This window comes from Heteronotia binoei, chromosome 9, assembly GCF_032191835.1.
Source record: "Heteronotia binoei isolate CCM8104 ecotype False Entrance Well chromosome 9, APGP_CSIRO_Hbin_v1, whole genome shotgun sequence".
NCBI lineage: Eukaryota > Metazoa > Chordata > Lepidosauria > Squamata > Gekkonidae > Heteronotia > Heteronotia binoei.
This window is the reverse complement of record NC_083231.1, coordinates 3,619,580-3,644,216: the sequence shown is the minus strand read 5'-3', so window position 1 is coordinate 3,644,216 and position 24,637 is coordinate 3,619,580. Positions and strand designations below refer to the sequence as shown.

At 46.5% G+C, this 24,637-nt stretch overlaps 1 protein-coding gene across 1 annotated transcript in view; it reads right to left on the bottom strand.

Moving 5' to 3' along the window:
- The window catches only part of ACOX3 (acyl-CoA oxidase 3, pristanoyl), a 60,134-nt gene that overhangs the window by 35,346 nt on the left and 151 nt on the right, over positions 1-24,637 (bottom strand). The window contains exons 2-7 of the mRNA XM_060246161.1: positions 23,331-23,507; positions 21,728-21,961; positions 17,941-18,015; positions 16,377-16,466; positions 13,051-13,194; positions 10,097-10,185 (exon numbers count right to left, since the gene is read on the bottom strand). Of these exons, the coding sequence (XP_060102144.1) occupies positions 10,097-10,185; positions 13,051-13,194; positions 16,377-16,466; positions 17,941-18,015; positions 21,728-21,961; positions 23,331-23,489 (791 nt within the window). The 5' untranslated portion in view covers positions 23,490-23,507. The remainder of the gene's footprint in view (positions 1-10,096; positions 10,186-13,050; positions 13,195-16,376; positions 16,467-17,940; positions 18,016-21,727; positions 21,962-23,330; positions 23,508-24,637) is intronic.

Genomic DNA, 24,637 nt, shown 5'->3' with positions numbered 1-24,637 from the left:
AAGGAGCCAAAATGAAAAATGAAGAATTTAAAACATTGGCTTTTGCGGACGACTTAGTATTTATCCTGGAACAACCAATTTCATCCATAACACTGCTAAAACAAAGTTTAAAAGATTATGGAGAAATTTCAGGATTTAAACTCAATGTATCTAAAACCAAAATCCTAACAAAAAATATGAACAGAGAACAAACTGAACAATTAGAAGGTATTTCTGGCTTCAAACATGAGAAGAAAATAAGATACCTAGGCATTTATTTGACGAATGATCTAAAGAATCTGTATAGAGATAATTATGAGAAAATATTGAAGGAAATTCGAAATGACTTAATTAGATGGAAAGACCTTCAAATCTCGCTTCTAGGCAGAATTGCTACAATCAAAATGAACATTCTTCCGAGAGTTTTATTTTTCTTCCAAACAATTCCAATTATTCTTCCCAAACTGTTTTTCCAACACCTTAATGAAATGATTAAAGTTTTTATTTGGCAGGGCAAAAAAGCTAGAATAAAATCAAAGGTGTTGCATGACAGTAAGTTAAGAGGGGGGCTTGCACTCCCAGAATGGAACCTGTACTATAAGGCTTGTTGTATAGCATGGTTAAGAGAATGGTGTATTTTGGAAAATAAGAGGCTATTAGTTTTGGAAGGTGCGGGTTTAGGAGAAGGGTGGCATAATTATATGTGGTACCGTAATCCTGCCAAATCTAGCTTGTTTCTAAGACATGAAATAAGAAAATCTTTATTCAGAGTTTGGCTGGAAATTAAGGTGTATTACTCCCACATACCACAATGGTTATCTCCAATAGAGGCCCTGACACACCCAAATCTGTACGTTTGGGAAAACCAACATAACTATGGAAGTTTATTGGACAACAAAAACGCCTTGAACGTAGAAGAGCTCACCAAATTGGATTGGTGGGTACAATGTCAGTTAAAATCAAGATTTCAAAAGGACAAAGAAAAAGGCTTCTCGAAAAAACCAAATGACTTACTAATATTGACTAAGCAGAAGCTTATCTCCAAAGCCTATGAATGGTTACTCCAAATTAAGACGCAAGGAGAGATGGTGAAAGAATGTTGGATTCGATGGTTAAAAGACTTCGGTTTTAACATAGACTTGGCAGAGTGGGAAAAACTATGGAAACAGAATTTAAAATTAACAAGATCTGTCGATTTTAAAGAAAATCTTTATAAAATGGTATACAGATGGTATCTCACCCCAGATAGACTGGCCAGAATATACCCTAAATATTCAAATAAGTGCTGGAAATGCAGAGAAAAAACAGGTTGCTTACCTGTAACTGATGATCTTCGAGTGGTCATCTGTGCAGTCACACACATGGGTCTTGCCGCAGGCAACGGATCCATACCTCGGAGCTCCAATAGCTCGCCTATAGCGTCTTTTGGCGCGCTTTCCTCCCGCCCTGGGGAGCAGGCAGCGACTGCGCATGCCTGGAGCGGGGGGAGAGCGCCCATTCCACTCAGTTTCTTCCAGCCGCCATTGGCACTGACACTATACAAGGTTAAGCAACAATTACAAGAGGCCAGCAGCGGGGAAGGCTGGGTGGGCGTGTGTGACTGCACAGATGACCACTCAAAGATCATCAGTTACAGGTAAGCAACCTGTTTATCTTCTTCGTGGTCTCTGTGCAGTCCCACACATGGGTGACTAGCCAGATGAATGTCCTGGAGGAGGGTGCTGGTAAAAGAAGTTAGTCACATAAGCATGTCACATTATACTATGTAACAAAGAGATGGAAGCGGATGCACTCACCCCTAACTTCAGTGGAAGATGGACCTGAGGACCGCTTGGCCGAAGGAGGCGTCTCGTCTCGCACGAACGTCTAAGGCATAATGGGAGACGAACGTGGATGGTGAGGACCAGGATGCAGCCGCACAAATGTCCTCTAGGGAGACGTCCTGCAGGAAAGCCGAAGACGTCGAGACCGCTCTGGTAGAGTGAGCCTTAAGGCCTTCGGGCAGAGGCTATTTAGCCAGTTCGTAGCACAACCTAATGGCACTAACTACCCATTTAGATAGTCTTTGGGTAGAAATTTTGTGTCCTTTGTGAGGTTTTCCGTAGGCCACAAACAGATTAGGGTCCTTACGGAAAGGTTGTGTACGATCAAGGTAGAAAGATAAAGCCCTTCTAACATCCAGGGAATGCAGAGCTCGTTGTCCTGGGTTGGTTGGGTTGGAGAAGAACGTTGGCAGAGAAGTTGAAGTCGATAAGTGGAACTGGGAGACAACTTTAGGAAGGAATGCGGGGTCCGGCCGCAGAACAACTTTGTCCCTGTGGAAAATAGTGTAGGGAGAATCGTGGCGGAAGGCGCATAAGTCGCTTGCCTGTTTGCCTGAGGTAAGGGCCACTAGCAATGCTGTCTTCCAGGAAAGAAGGCTAAGGTCTATGGTAGCCAAAGGTTCAAAGGGAACTTTCATCAAACAGGAGAGAACTAGGGATAAACTCCAAGTCGGTACGAAGGGTTTGACAGGTGGATGGAGGTGCAACATGCCCTTAAGAAAGGAGTTAGACAAGGTATGAGAGAACACCGTCTTGCAGTCAACAGGGTCATGAAACGCGGAAATTGCAGAGAGGTGAACTTTTAGGGAAGAATAGCGGAGTCCTGATTTTTGTAGAGAAAGTAGATAATCAAGGATCAGGTTAAGAGGTGCTGATTCTGGCTGCAGCTGATTAGATGTTGCGAATGAACAGAAGCGCTTCCATTTGCGTTGGTACGAAAGTCTGGTGGAAGGCTTCCTTGCGTTGAGGATGATGTTGGCTACCTCTGTGGAGAGGCAGGAGGATGTATTCTCCAGGCTGCCAAGGCCAGAACCCGAGGGTTGTGATGTAGTACCTGACCATTGGCCTGGGATAAGAGGTCGCCCACAGGAGGGAGGCGGCGGTAAGTGTGGCGGGACATTTGTAAAAGCCTCGTGAACCACGGTTGCCGTGGCCGCCATGGAGCAATGAGGATGCAGTCCGTGCCATCTCGTGCGATCTTTATCAGCACCCGTGTCAGTAGGGGGGTTGGTGGAAAGAGGTAGTAAAGAGGACCTGTCCAGCTGTGTAGGAAGGCGTCGTTGCCTCTCCTGGAATAGAATCGAGGACATTTGGCATTGTCCCTGGAAGCAAAGACGTCCACCTTGGGTGTTCCGAAGCATCGGAAGATGCGATGAAGGTAGGTCGGATTGATGGACCATTCGTGGTCGTCTATGCGAACCCTGCTGAGAGAGTCGGCCAGAACATTCTCCACACCCGGGAGGTGAATGGCAGTCATATAGATGTTGTGCTTGACACACCATTCCCAGAGCAGTATGGCTATACGGCACAGCCGGAGGGATCTGGTGCCTCCCTGTTTGTTTATGTAGAAGACCGTCGCCGTATTGTCTGTGGAGATCTGAACGTGCCGACCCTTGATCAGTGGGAGGAACGATTGGAGGGCCCGGTGCACAGCAATCAGTTCTAAGCAGTTTATGTGCATGGCCCTCTCGGAGGGAGTCCAAAGCCCCCTGACAGTCTTGTCCTCTAAGTGGGCTCCCCATCCCCACTTGGAGGCATCTGTTGTCACAATAGCCATCGGAGGAGTCGGTAGAAACGGCATGCCTGCGAGGAGATTGTTGGGCACAGTCCACCATGTGTGAGAGAGAAGTGCTCTCTGGGGAACAGTGAGTAAAACGCTCTGCGGTTGCACTTGAGGATGGTAGGCTCGTACGAACCAGAGCTGTAGTTGTCTCATCCGAAGCCTGGCAAAGTAAAGGACAGACGTTGTGGCGGCCATAAGGCCCAGCAGGCGTTGGATTGTGAATGCAGACTGACGAGGCTGCTGTTGAACTGACCTGGCTAAGGCAATGATTGTTAGCGCTCGATCCTCGGGGAGGAAAGCACGATGGAGAGAAGTGCGTAGAAGAGCCCCTATAAATTTGAGGTCCTGGGTAGGTGTGAGGTGCGATTTGGTGGCATTCACACGCAGGCCCAGGGAATTCAGAAGGGTGAGAGCTGTGTTGAGGTTGCTCTGCAGTTGATGTTGAGTTGGTGCTATAAAGAGCCAGTCGTCGATATATGGAAAGACTGGGATGTTCCGAATACGAAGGGCAGCTGCCACCACTGCCATGCACTTGGTGAAAACCCTGGGTGCAGTGGAGAGGCCGAATGGCAGGGAGACGTATTGGAAGTGGTCCCGGCCCATGGCGAACCGCAGATACTTCCGATGTTGAGGTCGAATGGTCACATGGAAGTAAGCGTCCTGAAGATCTAGGAAAGCCATCCAGGAGTTCCTGGGGATTAGAGGCAGGATGGACTGCAGGGATATCATCCTGAACTTTCTGTGCTCGATGTGCCTGTTTAACCTCCGGAGATCTAGGATAGGACGCTTGCCTCCATCCCTCTTCGGGACCAGGAAGTATCTGGAGTAGAAGCCGGTCCCTCGATGTTGAGGAGGAACGGGTTCTATAGCATTTTTCTGGAGCAAGTCCAGAATTTCTTGATGGAGGAGTGAAGACGGGGGGGTAGCTATGAAGTAGTGGTGGCGAGGAGGTGAAATGAACTCTATTGCGTAACCTAGACGCACGATGGTCAGAACCCAAGAGTCGGTGGTGATGGAATTCCAGATTGGGTAAAACGGAAGTAGTCGGGTATGATAAAGAGGGCTTGATGGTGTGGTTGGAGCGGTGCGAAAGTCAAAGAGACTGTTTGCTTGGCTGCGACTGTTTCTTGGATGGTTGTGCACGTGGCCTCTGTTGGAAAGGCTGTTTTTGGTGCTGGGGTTTCCTTTTCCAGAAATCCTGATGCTTGGGAGAACGTTGGCGACGCTGGAAGGAAGGCCTCCATGGTCTCTGATTGTTAAAGGTCAGAGAGGGTGGCTGTGCGACCCCAAGGCGTTTTGCCCTTTTACGCCCATCATCAACCGAGGTGAGGACTTCGTCAGTGGACGCGTGGAATAGTCCGAGACCGTCGAAAGGGAGATCCTCTATCTTTTGTTTGATGTCTGGCTGCAGGTTAATTGAGCGTAGCCAGGCGTGGCGACGCAGGGCCACTGAAGTTGCGAAAACTCGGGAGGAACAAGAAACTGCGTGTCTTAGAGAGTTTATTTGCTGTTTTGAGACGCGCGACAACTCTGAAACGAGCGCGGAGACAGCCTTCTGGGAGGAGTCAGGCATAGATGCAAGGTGTGGAGTGATTTGATTTGCAAGGTTAAATAAGTAAGCCACAAAATAGGCTAGATAATTGTTCAGTTTAGAGTTAGTGGAGGCGAAGCTGTATATTTTTCTAGCTAGAGTGTCCAATTTTCTGCCCTCACGGTCAGGAGGAGCGGGGTGGCGAGATGGCTTGGTCTTGGTGGCCGAATGGACAATAATAGAGTTGGGTGCTGGATGGGAGGCTAGGAATTTGCAATCTGTAGCATGCACCCTGTAGATAGGTGTTGTCCGGGCAGCGGAAGGGAAGAAACTGAGTGGAATGGGCGCTCTCCCCCCGCTCCAGGCATGCGCAGTCGCTGCCTGCTCCCCAGGGCGGGAGGAAAGCGCGCCAAAAGACGCTATAGGCGAGCTATTGGAGCTCCGAGGTATGGATCCGTTGCCTGCGGCAAGACCCATGTGTGGGACTGCACAGAGACCACGAAGAAGATCAAAAGGATCTTTGATCCATATATGGTGGCAGTGCGAGCACGCCAAAAAATTCTGGGCCCAAATTAACATATGGTCACAAAAAATTTTAAAAATAAAAATTTGTCATACACCTGAATTATGCCTTTTAAATATTTGCAGACAAAACATCCCCAAAACAAGATTGAAGTTATTGTTGCATATAATTACCGCAGCTAGAATACTATATGCTAAATATTGGAGGTCTGATAAGACACCTAATAGAGAGGAATTTGTATCTAAACTGTTAGAAGCTGCCGAGTCAGATTTATTGTCCACAAGACTGAGAGATGGTAATGTCCAAAAATGTCACGAGGAATGGGACCCCATTTATAGCTGGGTTAAAAGCAAAGGATTTGATATGGAGTAACAGAAACTAAATTGATCCTTTCCACTCCTTGGGTGAATGGGGATTTGTCTTTGTAGATTTGTGTTGATTTGGTTTGTTTGTATGTTTGAGTTTTTTGTTATGCATATTCGTCTAAGTTTATCTTTATGTTAAATAAAATCAAAATTACTATTAAAAAAAAATAAAAACACCAAACATTTTAACTTCACAGATTTCGGATTTAACTGTCAGGTTCAAAAGATTAGGGCTTGCTTTTTATAATCAGCTTAGTTTCACCTTCCTCAGAGCTTCCTAGACCAAGATAGAAATTTTTAAAACTTTTAAACCCTTCAAAAAACAACGAAATTTTAGATCTCACCGATTTTCATTTTGACTATCAGATTCAAAAGAGTAGGACTTGCCCTTTATGGCAAGCCCAATTTCGCCATCCTCTGAGCTCCCAAAGTCCAGATATTTATTTTTTAAATTTTTAAATTTTCCAAAATGGCGGCCGCAACTTTTTATTACTTCTTGCAATTTCTTTTCCCTTTTAAAAAATTCCGAGGACCACACAAATAATATGACCAATAGTACTTATCTTCTTACCCTCTTTTCAGTTGATTCCAACAATTTATAATACCCAAATTCTTTTTATAACAATGTTTTTAATTTAGCCTCCCAGCAATGGCCGCCGAAGGGCTGAGAAACTATTTATCCACCATGTGGGCACTGGCTTCTTGTTTAGAGAAGTTGTTCCAAGCCCAGTTGAAAAGGGAGAGAGCTCTAAAGAGTGCAGTGATCCCTGGTGTGTTCAGAGAGAAGGAGTCGAGTGCTTGGGAGTGTATCCCTGCCATCTGAAATCTGACCAGGCAGTTAAACCCAAGAACTTACACCGGAGTGTTCAGCAGACATTGAAAATACAGTCTTTCATCTCAAAGATTCTAAGACCTTGTGCGAAGTGTAAAGCTCTTACTTGCTGGACACATACAAATTGGAGTTTGTGAAATTACTCAGTTACCTCAGAGTTCTTACTGATTCAGACATACTTCTGATTCCCCCTCACCTTCCCCCCTCTACACTTAATAAAATATTTTATTTTTAATGAGTGACAAGTGGAGTGCCTCACTGAGATTTGTTTTGTTCAATATCTTTATAAATGATTTGGATAAAATAATTAAATTTGCAGATGAATACCAGGATACAGGATGATCTTGACAGGCTGGAAAACTGGGCTAAAACAAATAAAATGAATTTTAGTGGAGATAAATGTTAAGTTCTGCATTTAGGTAGGAAAAAATCCAATGCATAATTATAGGATGGGGGAGACCTGTCTTGGCAGTAGTATGCGTGAAAAGGATCTCATGGTCTCAGTGGACCGTACACTGAACATGAGTCAGCAGTGTGATGCAATAGCTAAAAAGGCAAATGTAATTTTGGGCTGTATCAACAGATGTATAGTGTCTAGATTGCCTGAAGCAATCATATGACTTTGCTCTGCTCTGGTTAGACCTCACCTAGAATATTGGCCCCACAATTCAGTTTTGGCCCCACAATTTAAGGATACAGACAAGCCGGAATGTGTCCAGAGGAGGGCAACGAAGATGGTGAGGGGCCTGGAGACCTACGAGGAAGCCTGGAGAGGAGATGACTGAGAGGTGATATGGCCACCATCTTCAAGTACTTGAAGGGCAGCCATTTAGAGGATGGGAGTGGAGTTCTTTTCTGTTTCCCCAGAAGGTCAGATCAGGACCAACGGGTTGAAATTAAATCAGAAGTTTTCGACTAAACGTTAGGAAGGACTTCCTGACAGTTCCTCAGTGGAACAGGCTTCCTCCTTGGGAGGTGGTGCGCTCTCCTTCTTTGGAGTTTTAAACAGAGGCTATATGGCCATCTGACAGCAATACGGATCCTGTGAACTTAGGCAGATCATGAGGAGGGCAAGATGGATTGCATCCGTGCTTAGTTCTCATGGCCCTTTCTAACATACCCAGGGAATGCTGTTTACCACTCTGGGGTCAGGCAGCAATTTTTTTCCAGGCCAAGGATCCTGGAGGATTTTTTTTTTTTTTTGCCATCTTTTGGGTGTGCAGCAGCTGTCACATAGTGATTGTGTGTGAGTGGCGTTTGTGAGTTTCCTGCATTGTATAGGGGGTTGAATAGATGACCCTGAGGCCCCTTTAAATGCTATGATTCTAAGGAGGAGATCTGGTCTCTTCCCTCAAGTTCCTGGGCTGAGCCAGCATTAAAACATAATAATGTGAGAGGGTGGGACAGACATAAACCTCCAAATAATAAGAAAATAAAGGGGCTGCTCAGTCAGAAAGAAAAAACAGAGGGAAAATCCTGTAAGGGAGGGAGGGAAGAGGGCAAAATCGCCATAACTTTCCTGACCATTTAACAGCCATTACATCAAAAACTGATAAAAGCAGAAATATTATTATTCTAAATAAGCAACTGTTGGATAATACAATTTTTACTGTACTTCCATTTTATAAGTCGCTTTGAAAAAAGTATAAAAATGGAAAATGTATAATAAGCTCATTTCACCCAATCAAACTGGTTTGTCAAATGTGTCCATTCCTGGGAAAGCAGACCAGGGAAAGCTGCAGCTGGACACACCTGGGAAACACCTGCAAAGAACTATGGCAGGCTAATTTTCTGCCCTGTTTGCAGCTCTCTCTCCCTCCCTCTGGTTCTGCTGCCCTCTAACACTCCTCCTTGGTTTCTCACGCCCTGCTTCTCCTGCCCACTCACTTCTCTCCGTCATCGTTCCCCCTCAGCATCAAAATGGAAAAAATGAAGGCTGAAATCACATGAATAAATCTGCCACAATCCCAACACCTTTAAACTCTTGTTTTATTTTTCTCCATATCCACCTTCCCCCACCTTTTAAAAAGCTGAGTCTTCTTCACCCAGGTTTGTAACAGTAAGCCTTGAACCAAATATTTTTTGCTCACTGTTAAAATGAGTTATGAATAATTGTTTCTATGCACAGAAAAATTCTAGGAAATAGCTGGATAGATTATCTCTCCCCCCCCCACCGTATTTAGTTGAGAAACAGCACTGCAGGCTCAGTGGAATGTCCAGCTTTAATCTGTTAAAACAACCACCAATGCAGAAGAGGAGTGATCTTTCACACATGAGGTCACCCTGTACATCCTGTGACATACTGAATCTCTCCGATCTGGAATTTACAGAAGCTGTTATCTTTCTCTTTAAAAAAAAAACTCTGGGTAAGAATTTGAGAAGATATTCCATTCTTCTCAGTTCATTCTTGAGTTCAATTCAGGTCGCGCAGGAATGACCTGTATGCTTATTGTTCATAATGGCCATGACCTAAACTAGTTTATTCTGCATAATGGAGATCACTGCTAATTCAATCATTTCAAGAAGACTGATTTCATACAAAGGCTTTAGCTAAATCAACAAATAATTATTGGCTGGAGAATATAAGGTTTTCACTTTGAATCTTGGAACAGGGAAATAAGCTTCTAATTTCCCCTCATAATCCTGTGTCCTACAAAAGTGAGAGCGTGAGGGATTTTCTCTTTCCCCTCAGTACCGTGATTTCCGGGGATCACTGTGTTGCTTTAGCTCCACCCAAGAGACCTGAGGTTCCTTGTGGCTATTTCAAGGATATGCCCCTTCCCACATTTGTCTACTGACCATCTCAGGTGCATGAAACAGGGCCTACTTGGCCGCTGCTCCCAGAGCCAGGGAACCATTTCCTTCCTGACATCATTTCCATGTGCTGTTAAAACCGATCTGTCCTGAACAGCCTTTGGAATTATGTGAGGCCCTGCAATTTCTGACTGCAATGTCTTGTTTGGGCTACTGCTGCTGGCTGCCATTTGGGGTTTCAGTTATTGGTTTTATTAAATGCTACACTTAGTATCAAATGACATCACATTTCTCCAGTTATGTCATCTTGCATAAAGAATAAAGATGGGATAAAAATATCCTAAATAAACAGTGCTGAATCCTAGGGAGCCTTTCTATTAGATTGGACTCGATTGCCATCAAAACACCATCTACTTTGTATAAGAGGGCTGCAGAAGTGCCTCATAATGTTTGTACTACTGCCTGGTCAACCTCAGTTGAAATGAGGAATGTTTGTGTCCACTTACCCGTTATCTAGACCATTCTGTCCCAGCTTCCGGCCTATATCCCCCACCAGCACCCCAGGCATGGGAAGCAGGGTCTGTGGATCGCGAACCTGGAACAAAACCCCTCGTTATTATATTCCTGCAAGAAGTAACTGAACATGCTGTTGGTCTTGAAGGTAAAACCATGTACGTATTAGCTATATATCTGATTTAAAGCTGGCCCCAGACTGTGGCTCAAAAAAATGGACACAGCTGGCACAGGCTGGGGAAGGGAAAACCCCCGGGTGTCGAGACGAATCTGAATGTGGGGGGAAAAATTTCTGAATAAGACGGTAGTGGTAAAAAGGGTGCAAACCGTACACTCGCCAAGACTGCCTCCAACAGTCTCACTCGCAGAGAAAGTCCTGTGGATGTCTGAAACGTGGAGGAACAAACTGAGGCTGGCTGCAAGCCTGAGGCTGTTCCCAATCTTGCAACCAGCTTTTGGCAACTGAAAGGGATCTGCGACACTTTGTTTAGTACAATTAATATTTTGATAAATGGGACCTCTAAGAGCCATTCTTTGGCTTCTTTCAGACTCCAGCAATGAGCAGGACTTGAAAGCCAAGCGAGGCTATGAGGAGGAGCTACACAGATGTTGGCTGATTGTAAAGATGGGAACTGGGTTAACTGTCACTGGATCTCATTGAGTTGTACAGGATAATATTAAATAGATTTAACGCAGGAAAACAGGCAGAGAAGAGACCACATGCAAAAACACCCTGGGATCAAAAGGAAAAATGTTTCTTGAAAACGTGAGACTCCTGTGCCGTGAGAACCCTCAGAATGAGGGTGCTAATGGAGTGCACTTTTGCTGGTGGGAGAACTCGCCCCCTTGCCTCTTGCCTGTTCTAGCTGCAGGCCGGGGGGGGGGGGGAGCGGTCATCTTTCAGGGCGGAAAGATGTTCTAAGGCAGGGTCTCCAGGGTGGTGCCTAGGGGCCCCATGGCACCCGCCAGCATCTTTCCTGGTGCCCACCAAGTGCTTTTAGAAAGTGGGCAGGGTTAGGCAGGGCTTTTGGCTGGCAGTGCCGATTAAAAGGCAGGCTGCTCAACAGAGCTTCTGCCCCAATGGCTGGAGAGGGGCCGTCATCATCAGGACTGCTACGTTTCCGAGGAGAAGGCTTATTTACTTATTCATTAGATCTGCTTTAAGAGCCTATTTTGATAGCAAAGACCATGCAGCAATGCTAGTCAAGACAGATTGTTTAACTTACTGATAAGACCTTAAGAGTGATCATAAACTGATGCGGTTATTATCTGCCTTGGAGGCTTTTGCTGCAAGGAGCATTTGTCCCTCTATGTTAATTATAAAGGACTTGCTTCTAATTTATTCTTGACACTGCTTGGCTAAGAGTGATCTATATAACCTTGCTCCCTGGCGTTTGGTGGTTGTCTCCGCCTCCTGCGGCAGCCATTTTGTGTCTGTGCCCACCACCCTGTGCCAGAGTTCCAAAGGTGCTCACAGACACAAAAATGTTGGGGACCCCTGAACTAGATCAAGACCAAGCAAACAGGTAATGAGCAATTCCTCTGCTGTATGGTCTGGCCAAGGAAGAAGCCGTCATGCCCAGGCAGTCAGAAGGAATGTCTCTGGGCAGCTGAAGAGTCAAGGAAGGGCTTGCAAAGCTCTAAGCAAAACAAGCTCAGCTCCAAAACCACCACAGCCTGCCTGTCACCTGCTGAAGCTGCCTCCCTCCCTGTGTCCTGCAGAGCTTCAAAACCATTTTCTATTTATATTCACTTCATTTATACCTTGCTGACCCCCCTACAATACGACCCAAAATGGATTATTGTTGTTCTCTTCTCCATTTTATCCTCACAACAGCCCTGCAAGGTGGGTTAGGCTGAGATGGTGAGAGAGGCCCAAGGTCACCCGGCGAGCTTCCATGGCAGAGTGGGGACTCAAAGTCTGACACTCTAACCACTGCACCCCCTAGCTCTCTTTCACAGAGATTGGTTTTAGCTAGACAGCACTTGCTGCCAGACTTGTTCTAACCCGACATGTTAGAAACTGTTTTGTGCAAGTGAAGCATTGCAGAGGATCAGCACTGCGGGAGGTCATCTGCTTGGAGCAGAGAGACAACCTCACTTGGGTAAGGGCAATGCCTGCCAGGTTCCACTCTTCCCCGAAGGACAGGGCCCCAGGCCTGAAGCTCCCAAGCAGCAGTCCAGGACACCTCTCCACAAATTCACTCCACGGAAGAGGCCCTCCTCTGTCCAGCAGAGCTGCTTCAGCTTCAGGGCTTCTGCAGAGCTGCATGAGTCGAGACCAGGAATCCCACCATGGCGCCCATGGGTGCCATGGAGCCGCCACGCACTTTCAGAAAGTGGGTGGGCCAGGTAGGGCTTTTTCTCGGGAAGACTTCTGATTGGCTTTGCAGATTTTTAAATAAGGAATGCTGCCACCAGAGCACGAGGGTAGTCTTCTTCCCTAGGTGACTGAAGGCAAGCGGCGGCAGCCATTCTGTGGCTGGCTGGCTCCACCTCCTGCAGCCGGCCCTGTACCTGTGGTGCCCGCATGCTCTAAGGATCCGAGTAGGCAACAAGGTTTCTTTTGCATACTCTGCAGCGTTTCAGCCTCTCTACAGATTTGTTCCACTAACTGTTTGATACTTTGATACTTTTGACTGTGAAAGGCTTTCTGAACTGATGACCTTTTGTGGAGACTCTCCAGCTTCTGCAGTCCTAGAGAGAGAGAAGACGGAGGTGGGGACTATTGACTTTTTCACACCCGCAAGCGAACCACAGGCTGACCCGGAGCAGTCTGGCTTCTGACACCTTTCACCCTAGTTGGGGGCAGAAGGGAAACTCTCATGGGGAATTTCTCTGGGGTCAGAGAAACACAGGGATTCATTGAGTGGGGCACAGAACCCAACTGCTTCCATCGCAGCTTTCCCAACATTCTAGGAAGGCAACAGCGCTCATCCGCGTCTACCTGTACAACAAAAGAATGCAGTCCATGGCACTGGCCATCTGGGGTATGCAGCTGGGCATAAACGACAGCGTGCGTGGCATTCTTTCCCAAGTTGCCGATCCAGAACTTGGCAGCTTCGAAATCAGGTGAGTGAATGACAAATTCCTACACAGTTGACAAAAAAGTGTATATTATTGCAAGATTAAAGGAATCCAATGAAGCCTCTGTTTTAGGATTTGAATTTGTGAGATTCAAATGTAATAAAATACATGGACAGAAATCGTCTGAGTTAATCTTAACACAAGACAAATTTAAAGAAAATCAAGGCTGACAACTGGCGGAAATTGCACTGGTGAAGAGGAACAAAGTTTGGATCCAGTGGCACCTTTAAAACCTTTAGGTTTTAGCCAAGGCATAAGCTCTGGTGTGCCTGCTCTGGTCTCCAAGATGCCCCTGGACTCTGTTCTGCAGCTTCAGACCGACACAGCCACCCACCCGAAGAGGAACAGGCACCAAGGCTTGCAGAGCTATCCAGATTTGTGGCCAGCACTTCACTAGTGCAAAGCCTGCCATCTCCTCCCCCCTTCATAGCAGTGGAGTTTGGAAAGATGGGGCATCAAAACACAGTGCTGAGATTTGTAAGGGGAAATGTAAGCCGGTACATGTAATGAGTAAAAATAAGGATGTACGAGCTGACATAGCAAACTAAACAACACTTGGAAAATAGGAGGCTGGTTTTTTTAGAGTACTGCAAGAATGTTAGTATTCTTTTAAAATGCCAAGCCAGTCCCAAACTGAGCAGAGGGGAGCATGCCCAACCTAGTGAAAGGGACCATTGGGTCCACAGGTTGCAGACCACACGCCCAACCTTAACTTGCACCATTAACACACTGGCCTTAATTCCAGGGAGCAGGACAACCTCCTTCCTTTCGCTTTCAGCCCCGATAGTCCTGGGTCCAAAATAGATCCTCCCCCCACAAATAAATAAATAGATACACATACACAGACTAAATTTTAATATTTGTGCATGTTTTCGTCACACTGTCCTTTCAAGGATGGTGGGTATGGCTATTTCATATAAGATGCTCATGTTGGTGTTAAAATTAATGCTGTTGAAGTTGATAAAGCTGAATACACGACTATATTAGTTGTAGAAGCAGCCATTTCTTTTAAACAAAGTTTGAGTCAAATGGCACCTTTAAAACTAACAAAGTTTTATTCTGGGTTTCAGCTTTTGCATGCATGTACACTTCTTCAGATATACTGAAACAGAAATCACCAACCATTACATATAAGTAGAGGGTGGGGAGAATGTTGCCTGGAAGGGATAATTAGAGTCAAGATGGATAAGTACCTGAGCAACAAATATAGCTAAGATTGGATGAAAGCAATTGGTAACACATACAGTATAATAAAAGTGTCTACAAACGGATTCAAGAACTGAATGAAGTTAACATGTGTAGTGAGTTAAGAAACCAACATCTTTGTTAAGCCCTGGGGGTTCCATTGTCCTGAGTATTGTACGAACTTATCTAGTCTGTTTCTGAAATGCCTTTGCAATAAAAAGCTACTTTTAATTTTTTAAAAAGGTTTCTAATATGCTGATGACACCCAGCTGTATCTGTTAATAGTCGGATGGCTGGACTTGGCCCCAGAAGAGAGAGCCAGTTTGGTGTAGTGGTTAAGTGTGCGGACTCTTATCTGGAAGAACCAGGTTGGATTCCCCACTCCTCCACTTGCACCTGCTGGAATGGCCTTGGGTCAGCCATAGCTCTGGCAGAGGTTGTCCTTGAAAGGGCAGCTGCTGTGAGAGCCCTCTCAGCCCCACCCACCTCACAGGGTGTCTGTTGTGGGGGAGGAAGATAAAGGAGATTGTGAGCCACTCTGAGACTCTTCGGAGTGGAGGGCGGGATATAAATCCAATATCATCATCTTCTTCAGAAACCTTGGACCAGGTGCTGAGTGCTGTGGCTGGTTGGGTGAAACAGAACTGGCTGAAGTTAAATCCATCAAAGATGGAGATCCTGTACCTGAGCTGCACAGGAATGGATGTGGAAATATGGCTACCAGCTCTGGGTGGGGTGTTATTGACACCAGTGCCAAAAGGAGAGCCTGGTGGTGATACTGGATGCTTCCCTATCCATGGAGGCCAAGGTCATGGCAGTTGCCAATCAGCCTCTTTTATCTTCAGCAGGTTTGGCAACTAGCCCGTTATCTTCCCTCCAGCAATTTGGCTACAGTGATCTACGCAATGGTCCTTTCAAGATTAGACTATCGTAACTTGCTCTATTCAGGCCTACCCTTATACCTGATCTGGAAACTGCAGCAAGTGCAGAATACAGCAGCGTACCTGCTGTCTATGACACCTTTGCGGGCACACTTTCAGTCAGTGCTGTTCAAGCTGCACGGGCTGCCAATAGAGTTCCAGATCTGTTTCAAGGTGTTGGTTTTAACTGTTAAGGCCCTGAGCGGCCAGGGATCAACATAACCTGTGGGATCACTTCTTCCCTTACGTATCTTGAAGGGCCTTACGCTCATAATCCCCATCCCAGAAGACATTCGACCTGCCTCAACTAGGGCCTGGGACTTTCAACCCTGGCCCCCACCTGGTGGAAGGAGCTCCTGATAAAGGTCAGGGCCCTGCAGGATCTGCCACAATCCCAAAGAGCTATTCCACCAGGCTTTCAGTGGAGGCTGCGGGCATTTGGTTAATATTGGCTCCTCCTGTTCAAAATGTCTGCCCAATCACCCTAAAACTGTTTGACCTGATCAGTGTTGGCAGGAAGCAGTATCATCTGGAACATCTCTAAATCAAACGACATTCACCAGCAGCTGATACAGAATCAGGACACCAGGATTTCTAGGAGGCCGTTTCTAGGAGGTTGTTGGTTTTAAATTCAGTCAGTCACTTAATACCTTTATTGGCATGAATGGTTTTAAATTGATAGTTGTGGAATTTTAATGTAGTTAGTTATAAATGTTTCAGCTGTGACCTGCCCTGAGCCCACTCCTGGGGAGGGCAGGGACGGAAAGAAAGAAAATAAACAAACAAGTATTTATAAGGGACAAATCCAGAGAAACTGTTATTTTTCTAACGTTTGTAATACCGGGACAAAATCCAGTAGGAAAATTATTAAGATAACTCCTAAAAGCACAGAAAATTATTTATTCTGCTGGCTTAAATAAAAATATTTATTTAAATTATTTATCAGCTGCCTTTATTCCTTATAGAACTCAAAGCAGCTTCCAACAGACCACTGTGGTCAGGCTGAGAAGTACAAAGCTCTAAATTAATACAACTTCAGTGAAACCACACCACAAGAGAACACCAATGATTCTGGACTCACCTGAGTCGAGGGGTCATATTTAGCTACAGTCCGCATATTCTTGGTATTGCTGCCATGGCTGAGTTCAGTCAGAGCAAAACATCCAAAAATCTATAGGAAAACACACATGAAATGGAGTTCAGCAAGTGTTTAATCAAACAAGAAAGCCACAAGAAACTTTGGAGTATTAAGGTTCGAGAAACAAAGGGCCTCTATTCAAATTTACAAAAATTGTTGCTGTTGTTCAGTCATGCAGTCGAGTCCGACTCTTTGCGACCCCATTATTTTTATTAATTTTTAACATTTAATTAAAAATTAATTATTTTTTGTGAAGACCAGTGGGCTGCCCTGGGAGGGGAGAGGAATGAAGTTCCATGCTGCCACTGGAGAATTTAGTCTGGATCAAAGCCCCTAACTGGAGGAATGGAGCTGCCACACTATGGGGAGAGAGAGTCCTTCAAGGATGCAGGCCCCCCAACAAGATAAAGATCAGAACCAGACCCTGGAATTGACCCTGGACACACCATGGCAGCCAGTTCCCAGGCATTACATGAAGGACGGCTAGCACCCCTCATCAGCAGGTCACTGCCTTTTGCGCACACTGAGGTTTCATGATGCTTTTAAAGCACCGCCACAGGGGAGTGGACTGCACTAGATTAGCCCTGAGGTTGCCATGTCCTGCATCAGCATGGCTAGGGCAGCGGTTTCCAAACTGCTTTCCACATTAGACCAGGCCTGTAGCCAGGATTTTAAAATTTGGAGAGCATGTAAAAAAGTCAGGGGGCACTCAGTGGCTCCCCTCCCCTGGCTGCTGCCATGACTCAGGGCCCCCAACCCAGGGTGCCTGACCTCCCCCCCCCGGCCCCCACCGCCACCACTGCTTGAGGAGCCGCAGAGGTAAAAGCTGAAAGGCCAAAGGCCACCACCTTCCTCCCCCGGGGGCCCTTCAAATGGCCTGGGAGGGGCAGTGGCTGCTCCTGGATACCCCTCTTGTGCCATTTAAATTGTGGATGGAGCGAGGGGGTTGCCCCCTCTCAGTTTTCACCCCCCATGGCAGTGGCAGGGGAACAGGGAGGGGCAGGGGCACCTGACAGGCCCCCCTGGAGCTACAGGCCTGCACGAGACAAAGCAGCTGGAAAAAGCACTCTTAGCAGTGCAACCCACCTGCTTTCCATATCGATTCCACCGGTTCACCCTCAGGCCCTTGTCCTTAGGGGTGGTCCAGGATGGGGCCCCAGAATCACTGCCCCCCCTCCCCCAGCCAAGCAAGACCAATCCAGACAGGCTGGGGTGGGTGGGAATGAGGGGAGTGGGTGGGAATGAGGGGAGCCTGCTCTTTTCTGCCTTCTCTCCCCCCACTAGGGGTGGGGCAGTGGGTAGTCAGAGCCTCACCAGCATGGGGCCTAGGGCAGCTGCCCGTTGCCCATTCGCAGTAGAGAGGTGCTGCTCTGGAGAGGTGACTGACATTTTAGGGGCTCAAAGGGCACAGTTAGGGGTGCATCTGCATACTGATAGCACCCATCTACACAGCTATGTAAGAGTTCACTAAGAAGTTTAATATTCTTATAAAAAAAAGAAAAAGTACCTCCATGTTCTCGTTTTGTTTAAGAAATTCTTCATGTCTTTCTGAGCCCGAACTCTCAATTGCACTTTTGAACACCTGCAAACATTTGACATGAGGAATTAACGCGCACATGCAGCTGTCCAAACTTGAAGCTGTTAACAGGTATCTGTAACAAACTATGAACAGCAAAGGCTCTCTCATAATGGTCTCAGCAGGAGTTCACAGCTCAGATAAATTCCCTGCCTCACAAGAGGATGCTCCCAGCTGCTTTCTGAAGAGCAGCACCTTAAAGACTAACAGAACTCCAGTGCCTGCCTTCGTTGGACCACAATGGAGTAAACTTTTGTTGTCCTTTTTCATGCTTGCTGCAACAGGCTAATACCCCTCCAGAATTACCTCGGAAGTGAGGTGTGCCCCTCCACAAACAACTAAGCATTACTTTATCTGTGAAATATTTTCATGCAATAATTACATTCTCTTTATGGATCATTTTTCTTGAGAAGGCCTGTGCAGGGTTAAAATTTTCACTATGTGCTGTGGAAAGAGCAGAAAGCTTCCTGCTTTGTAGTGCAATGTATTTAAGACGAACATTCTTTCCTAGAGGATACAGCTTTGTCCTGTGGGCCTACAAAAACTGCTGGTCTTTCAGACTTCTTGCACTCCTCTAATGCTCTCCCCCAAACTGTAGTCATCTCATGTGTCTAGTCAGAATTCAGGGGGGCTAGGTCCCCTGCTATGGCAGGAGATGCTCCGTCAGCAACCTGCTCAGAGCAATGGAGGGAGAAAAAAAAATCAGCATTACTCCCCACCAAGTGACATCACTTTCAAGGAAAAAACAGAAGTGACGTCACATTGCTCGAAGAATCCAGGATTCCCAGGGCAATGTGACATCACTTCTGGTTCCCCTGGAAATGAAGTCCGGCAATGGCAGTACTCACCTATGCCCCTATCTCCTAGAATTTGAGAAGATGTTCACCACCCCGAGATTTCTTTAAACATCCTAACCAGATTACTCCAAGGCACTCTAGACAGATCTCCCCTCAAAGTCAACATGGAGACTCCACTTGGTACAAAATGCTGCAGCTCGACAGAGCAGACCCATTACTCCTACTACGCAGCCACTTCATTGGCTGCCCATCTGTTACCAGGCTCCGCCTAAGGGCCTGGCTCTCACCTACAAAGCCCTCTGTGTCCCTGGTAGCTCATCTCTATAGTGCCACTTCTCCCGTTATGCTTTGCTCATCTATCGGTATCCCCTATTGGCACTGTCACCTGTGCTATAAAATGGATCATCATCTGCCATCTCTATGAGATATCGTGATGTGAGACAGCTAAGCTGGGCAATATGTGATGATACGGTCAACTTCTCTGAGTGCTGTTGACTTGTCTGTTTTTAAAATGTTTTTATTGTATTTTATTGTTTTATCATATGTTGTATTAAGCCCTGAGCCCTACGGGGAATGGGCAGAATAGGAATATACTAAAATAAATAAATATAAATAAATAAATCTGAAGAGAGCCTTCTAGGGGGGCTAACCTCAAGTGGGCTAAGTCAACACCTACCTATGCGTACACGTGCAGTCCGTATTATGGCCCCCACCTTATGGAATGGACTGCCTGATGAGGCCAGGAAGGCTCTCTCCCTCCTGCCTTTCCACAGGCTTTGGAAAGCTGGTTTATGGGGCTTTTTGCTCAGGCAAAAGGGCTCAGAGGGAGGCCTGGGAACTGTGGACCACACGCCACTGTGTCTGGCTTGTAGCGTCTGTTGCTATAAGGAGGCCGCTACTATGTAATTACCGCAAACCAACAATTTGCAGCAGGCTTTCTGAATCATGAGAGCTCACAAGCAACTGAAAGCTTTATGATCTTAGGCAGAAGTCCGTGAAACTGACTTGTGTACTGAAAACAGAAAGAAAGGGGCAGGAAGTAGCTAGAAATCAGTGCATCTTAGGACCAAAGGGAAGATGGGCACAGATGTACCTGGCACTCAGCACAGGGATCCTGACTCCCTCTTCACAGGGATAGGCCGGGGAAGGGCTGTAGAGGGGGGGAGACTAGCTATACAAAAGGACCATAGATTGCTGTTGTCAGAAAGGAGACGCCCACCAGCTTCATTTTGCTTTAATGGAGGCCTCTCTAGGAATTTGCTCAGCAACAGATGGTGGTCTCTTTAGGAATCCAGAGAATAGTTTCAATTCTTTGCTTGACGTGAAATCACAGCAAGTACTCTTCCACAGCAAGAAAGAACTTTCTTTTGTCTTGTTAAGCAAAGCGAGTAAATATGGAGGACTCCTAAAGAGATGTTATGCTCCTTTCAGGATTGCGGAGTTCCTTTCTTCCCTCCCTCTCTTCTTTCTGGGGGGTGGGGGGTGAGTGGGAATCAGATGAACTCTTTTACCAGGGTCCCTTCATAGCTCTCAGGAGTCCTTGATCTCTATACAGGCTTCCTACTGAGGCTGGCTGTTCAAAAAAGCAGCAACCTGCATTGGATCTGACAAAAACTTACTTTTAAAGCTAAAGCCCATCATAGTATATGAAGCTACACGTAACTGGTTAGTCCCTGAACCAGGACAGGCAGAAAGTTTAGATAATAACTAGCTATACTGTAGCTTGTCTTCCATTGTTACATATTTTCATGACATGATAAATAATTGGCTTACAAGTAGTTTACTTGTGATCCTTTTCAAACATTCAAGCAATTGTTTTAAGTTCAATTATCACATGAACAAACAATTCATGGATCATACATAGTGATTTAAGATTTTCTAAAAGATAAAGGAATCATCATTTATTTATCGGGGGGAGTGCAATCTCATCAATGGCTCCAGAAAGAGAGCTAAGTCAGTCTTCTACTGGCACATCCAACGAGGCGCCAGGGGCATCGGATCCCACATTTCCCATTCTGGAAACCAACTGGATCCATCAGGTTTTGCAGGCAAGCATAAATCAGCTCGCCACCTGAGCAAGGGGGAGATGAGCCTTAAAGACCAGGTGGTCTGGCTACGGCACTGCATCAATGGCATCCAGGTCCACATCGATCCCCATCCCAAAGATCAAATCCCGTGTATGGCCTGCCATTTTTGTAGGGGTTCAATACAACTTGGGAGAGTCCCAGCACAGCCATGGAGGACACTAGAACTGTTCGCCTGAGAGGAAGCAGCAACATGAACGTTTAGATCCCCCCCGAACTATTAGTCTGAGAAAATCATAAGAGAAGCCATGTTAGATCAGGCCAATGGCCCATCCAGTCCAACACGCTGTGTCACACAGTGGCCAAAAAAAATTATATATATATATCAGGGGTCAGTATACCAGGCAGATAGCCACACTGTCCTCAGCACCCCACTAGGCCTACACAATCAGTGCTGGAGATCTTGGGGGCAGGGAGTGGTCTGAGGGAGAAAGACTCTTGAATGAGCCTGACCATTTGTCAGAGACTGATGGAGGACGGAAAACTCCCAAACTCCCAGGGAAGGTGTCAGCTCTTTTAGACCAACTGTTTTGCCCTCCCTCCCTCACCCAGGTCTCACCTCTTGTGTTGCAAAGTAAGTTTGCAACATAGCGGTCTTATTCTTGATGGACTTGGCATTGCACAACGTTAATGTTGTAGAAAGCTTTAATTTCCTAGCCCCACTACCAACGTGTCTCAGGATGGGACAAAGGTTGGAAAGAGTGTGAGCATCTCCATCTCTTTCCTTTCCAGTACCTTGTCCCACTGCCATACCTCCTGTGTCCCCCAATCACTGAGCTAGAGGACCTGAATCTGCAGCTACAGCTATACTGACTCTTGTACCTGTATTGTCCTTACCTGGGAGTTCAGCAAATATTTGGCTCCAAGTGACCAGTCATACATCCCCAGACAGGTAATCAGCACCATGATCTTTAATGGTTTCTCCAGGATGTCTTCCAGTCTCAGGAAATCGTATTCAAAAAGCCTCTTGCAGCGCAGGAAGGTTAGCTCTCGATATTTCTCAAGGGATAATTCTTCCCCAGGGAGACGAGCAAAGAGTGGATCGTGTTCAAAAGCTGTGAATACTCGGTTCTTAGTGGATGATAAACAGCAACAGAATGGTTTTAAATATAAAAATGCTTGTAAACACTCATATCTAAACTGGTGTCATTATTTGATAGTTGTATGTTTTTCTTACTACATAAACCCAGGCTTGAGTCATGCCTGTCAGGAGGGAACAGAATCTGGACCAAATTTCTACAACACTGTAACTCCAATTTAAGATGTGGTAGGAAATTTGTAAAATCATCAATTTATAATAGCATAAATTTAAATTGGTCTTAACTAAACTGAGATAAAAGGGAAGAAATCAGAGGGGACATGGTATGGAAGCGGGTGCCTTAAACCTGATGTTCCGACAAGGTAAAGCTCCACCTACCCCACCAACGCAAAGTTAACACAGTAAAAACAATTGCGTAATCTAATTATAAACCCAATGAAGTCACTTACTGCATAGCTATACTTACCTGTCCCAGCAATCAGCACACTCTAGCCAAGCAAATACTTTCTCACACATGAGTGGGTGTAAGAAAATAATTGCTTGGGCAGACTGCGCTTGACCAGTGTGCTCATATATGTGAGAAACAGGCTTATTTAGAGCATCCAAGTTTCTCATATATGTGGGAGACAGAATTAGTTAAGAGTATCAAAGAGAGCTGGACTAAAAACTGGGAGAACCAGATTCAAATCCCCATTCTGCCATGGAAGCTTGGCTGAGTAACCGAGGACCAGACATACTCTGACTCACCTCACAGGGTTGTTGTGAGGTGAGAATACACCGAAAGAGGGAAAAACAATGTTGTTAAGTTGCTTTTAGCTCCCCAGCCTGGGACAAGAAGCTTCAAGAAATCCTATTTAAAGTGACTTGCTGGCCATCTCAAAATATTCATTAATATAATGAACCAGAGGCCTTTCCATCAAAAGTTAGAAAAAATATGGGAAAATGCAACTGAGAAGTCATGCAACTGACAGCAATGCTGATTCTGTGAATTTAGGCAAATCATGAGAATAAGGGCAGCAAGGGGTGAATCAGCGCTTAGTCCTTATGGCCCTTCCTTACGCACCCAGGAAATGCTGCTCACAACTTTGGAGCAATTTTTCTCCAGGGCAGGGTTTTTGCCATCTTCTGGGTGTGCAGCAGGTGTCACTGGGGGAGTGTGTGGGAGGAGGGCTTTGTGAGTTTCCTGCATTGTGCAGGAGGTTGGACAAGATGACCCTTGACCTTCCAACTCGAAGATTCTATCTGGACATGTGAACTCTCCTTGGCCATGGTCTACAGGAACAGCTATTACTTCTTGATGCATTTCTCAGTGTCAGCTAATTCTAGGCTATCAGGCAGAGTTGCAATGATTGCCACTGAACTGATAAGGTTGCACTAATAAGTTACTGTTTAACACATTACCTTGAACTGAATCAGGTCTTCATCCTCAATGAACATTGCCATCTCCTTCCAATTGAAGGATGCTTTCTTTCGGTAAGTACAGAGCGGTCCACTCGGTAAGTCTGGCAGCAGGAAAGCATTAAAAGAACTGACCTCTTTCAAATCGCTGACTGACGGCATCTTAACGTAAAATAATTGCTGGAAACAAAACCAAAGAAATGATTCAAAATGCCAGAAATGTATTTATACAAACAACTTTATGCCAACCCACCACAATTCAAGGAGGTGTCCTAGAGCAGAGCGGGCCCCTTGGCCCTTACAGAGAATTTGACAATACATCCAGTTGTGTTGTTCTGGAACAGCAAAACAAAGTTCAAGTCCAGTCAGGCACCTTTAAGACCAATGAAGTTTTATTCAAGGTATCAGCTTTCCTGTTTGCTGTTCACTCATTCTCTTCTTAGCGGCTTGAGAAAGACAGGAGTTGGCCAGGCCCCTGCACATTCATGGCCACCCCAGATCCGGCCACTGGTGTGATGCAGCAGGGAGGAGGGCCATTTCACATCCCATCCCTTCCACCTACCAGCTGCTGGGCCATATGATTCCATGCCTCAGGTCTGCAGAGATGAACGCCAGCCACCTGCACAATGCTGGTTTGGGGAGGGGAGGAAGCAGTCCCTGCTGCTCCTTCTCATTCCAGCAGTTTGGCTGGGATGGGATGTGACTGACCCCGCCACCTCAGACCCTGGGATAAAACTCTCCCCACTAGCAGCCTGGTGGAACTTTGATCAGGTTTTTCCAGAGGCTGCCAGCCAGGCACCCCCGTGTCACCACCAGAGGGAAGCAGGGGATGAGCTCCCCCAATTCTGCCGGCCTTTCCTCTGCACAGAGCCGGATTAACAATTAGGCTAAGTAGGCACTGCCCTATGGGCCCCGGGCTGGCTTCCCCCCTGCTTGCAGCCCTCCCAGCCTGCACGTGCTGCCAGCCACTGAGCCACTCTTTGCCCAGCCTGCTTGGTGTGGCCGATGCCGGTGTCGTTGCCAGGTTCGCCTCTCCCCCGCAGCTTTGTCAGAGGGGCTTTGCAGCAGGGGCCTGCAGGCTGCGGTGGGGCTGCTGGCCACAGGGTGGGGAGTTGCGAGGAGCCCCCCCCCCCCCAACAGGGGCCTCCACAGGGTTTCATCCGGCAGGCACTGCTGCGCGCCTGCACTCTCCTCCGGTGCCTCAGGCGTCCTTCTTGCAACACGACCTGCTGCTCGGCGGACCCGGGACTCCGCTCCGACCCCAGGCAACCGGCAGACCCAGGACCCCCCCCCCCGCCCCCGAGAAGGCT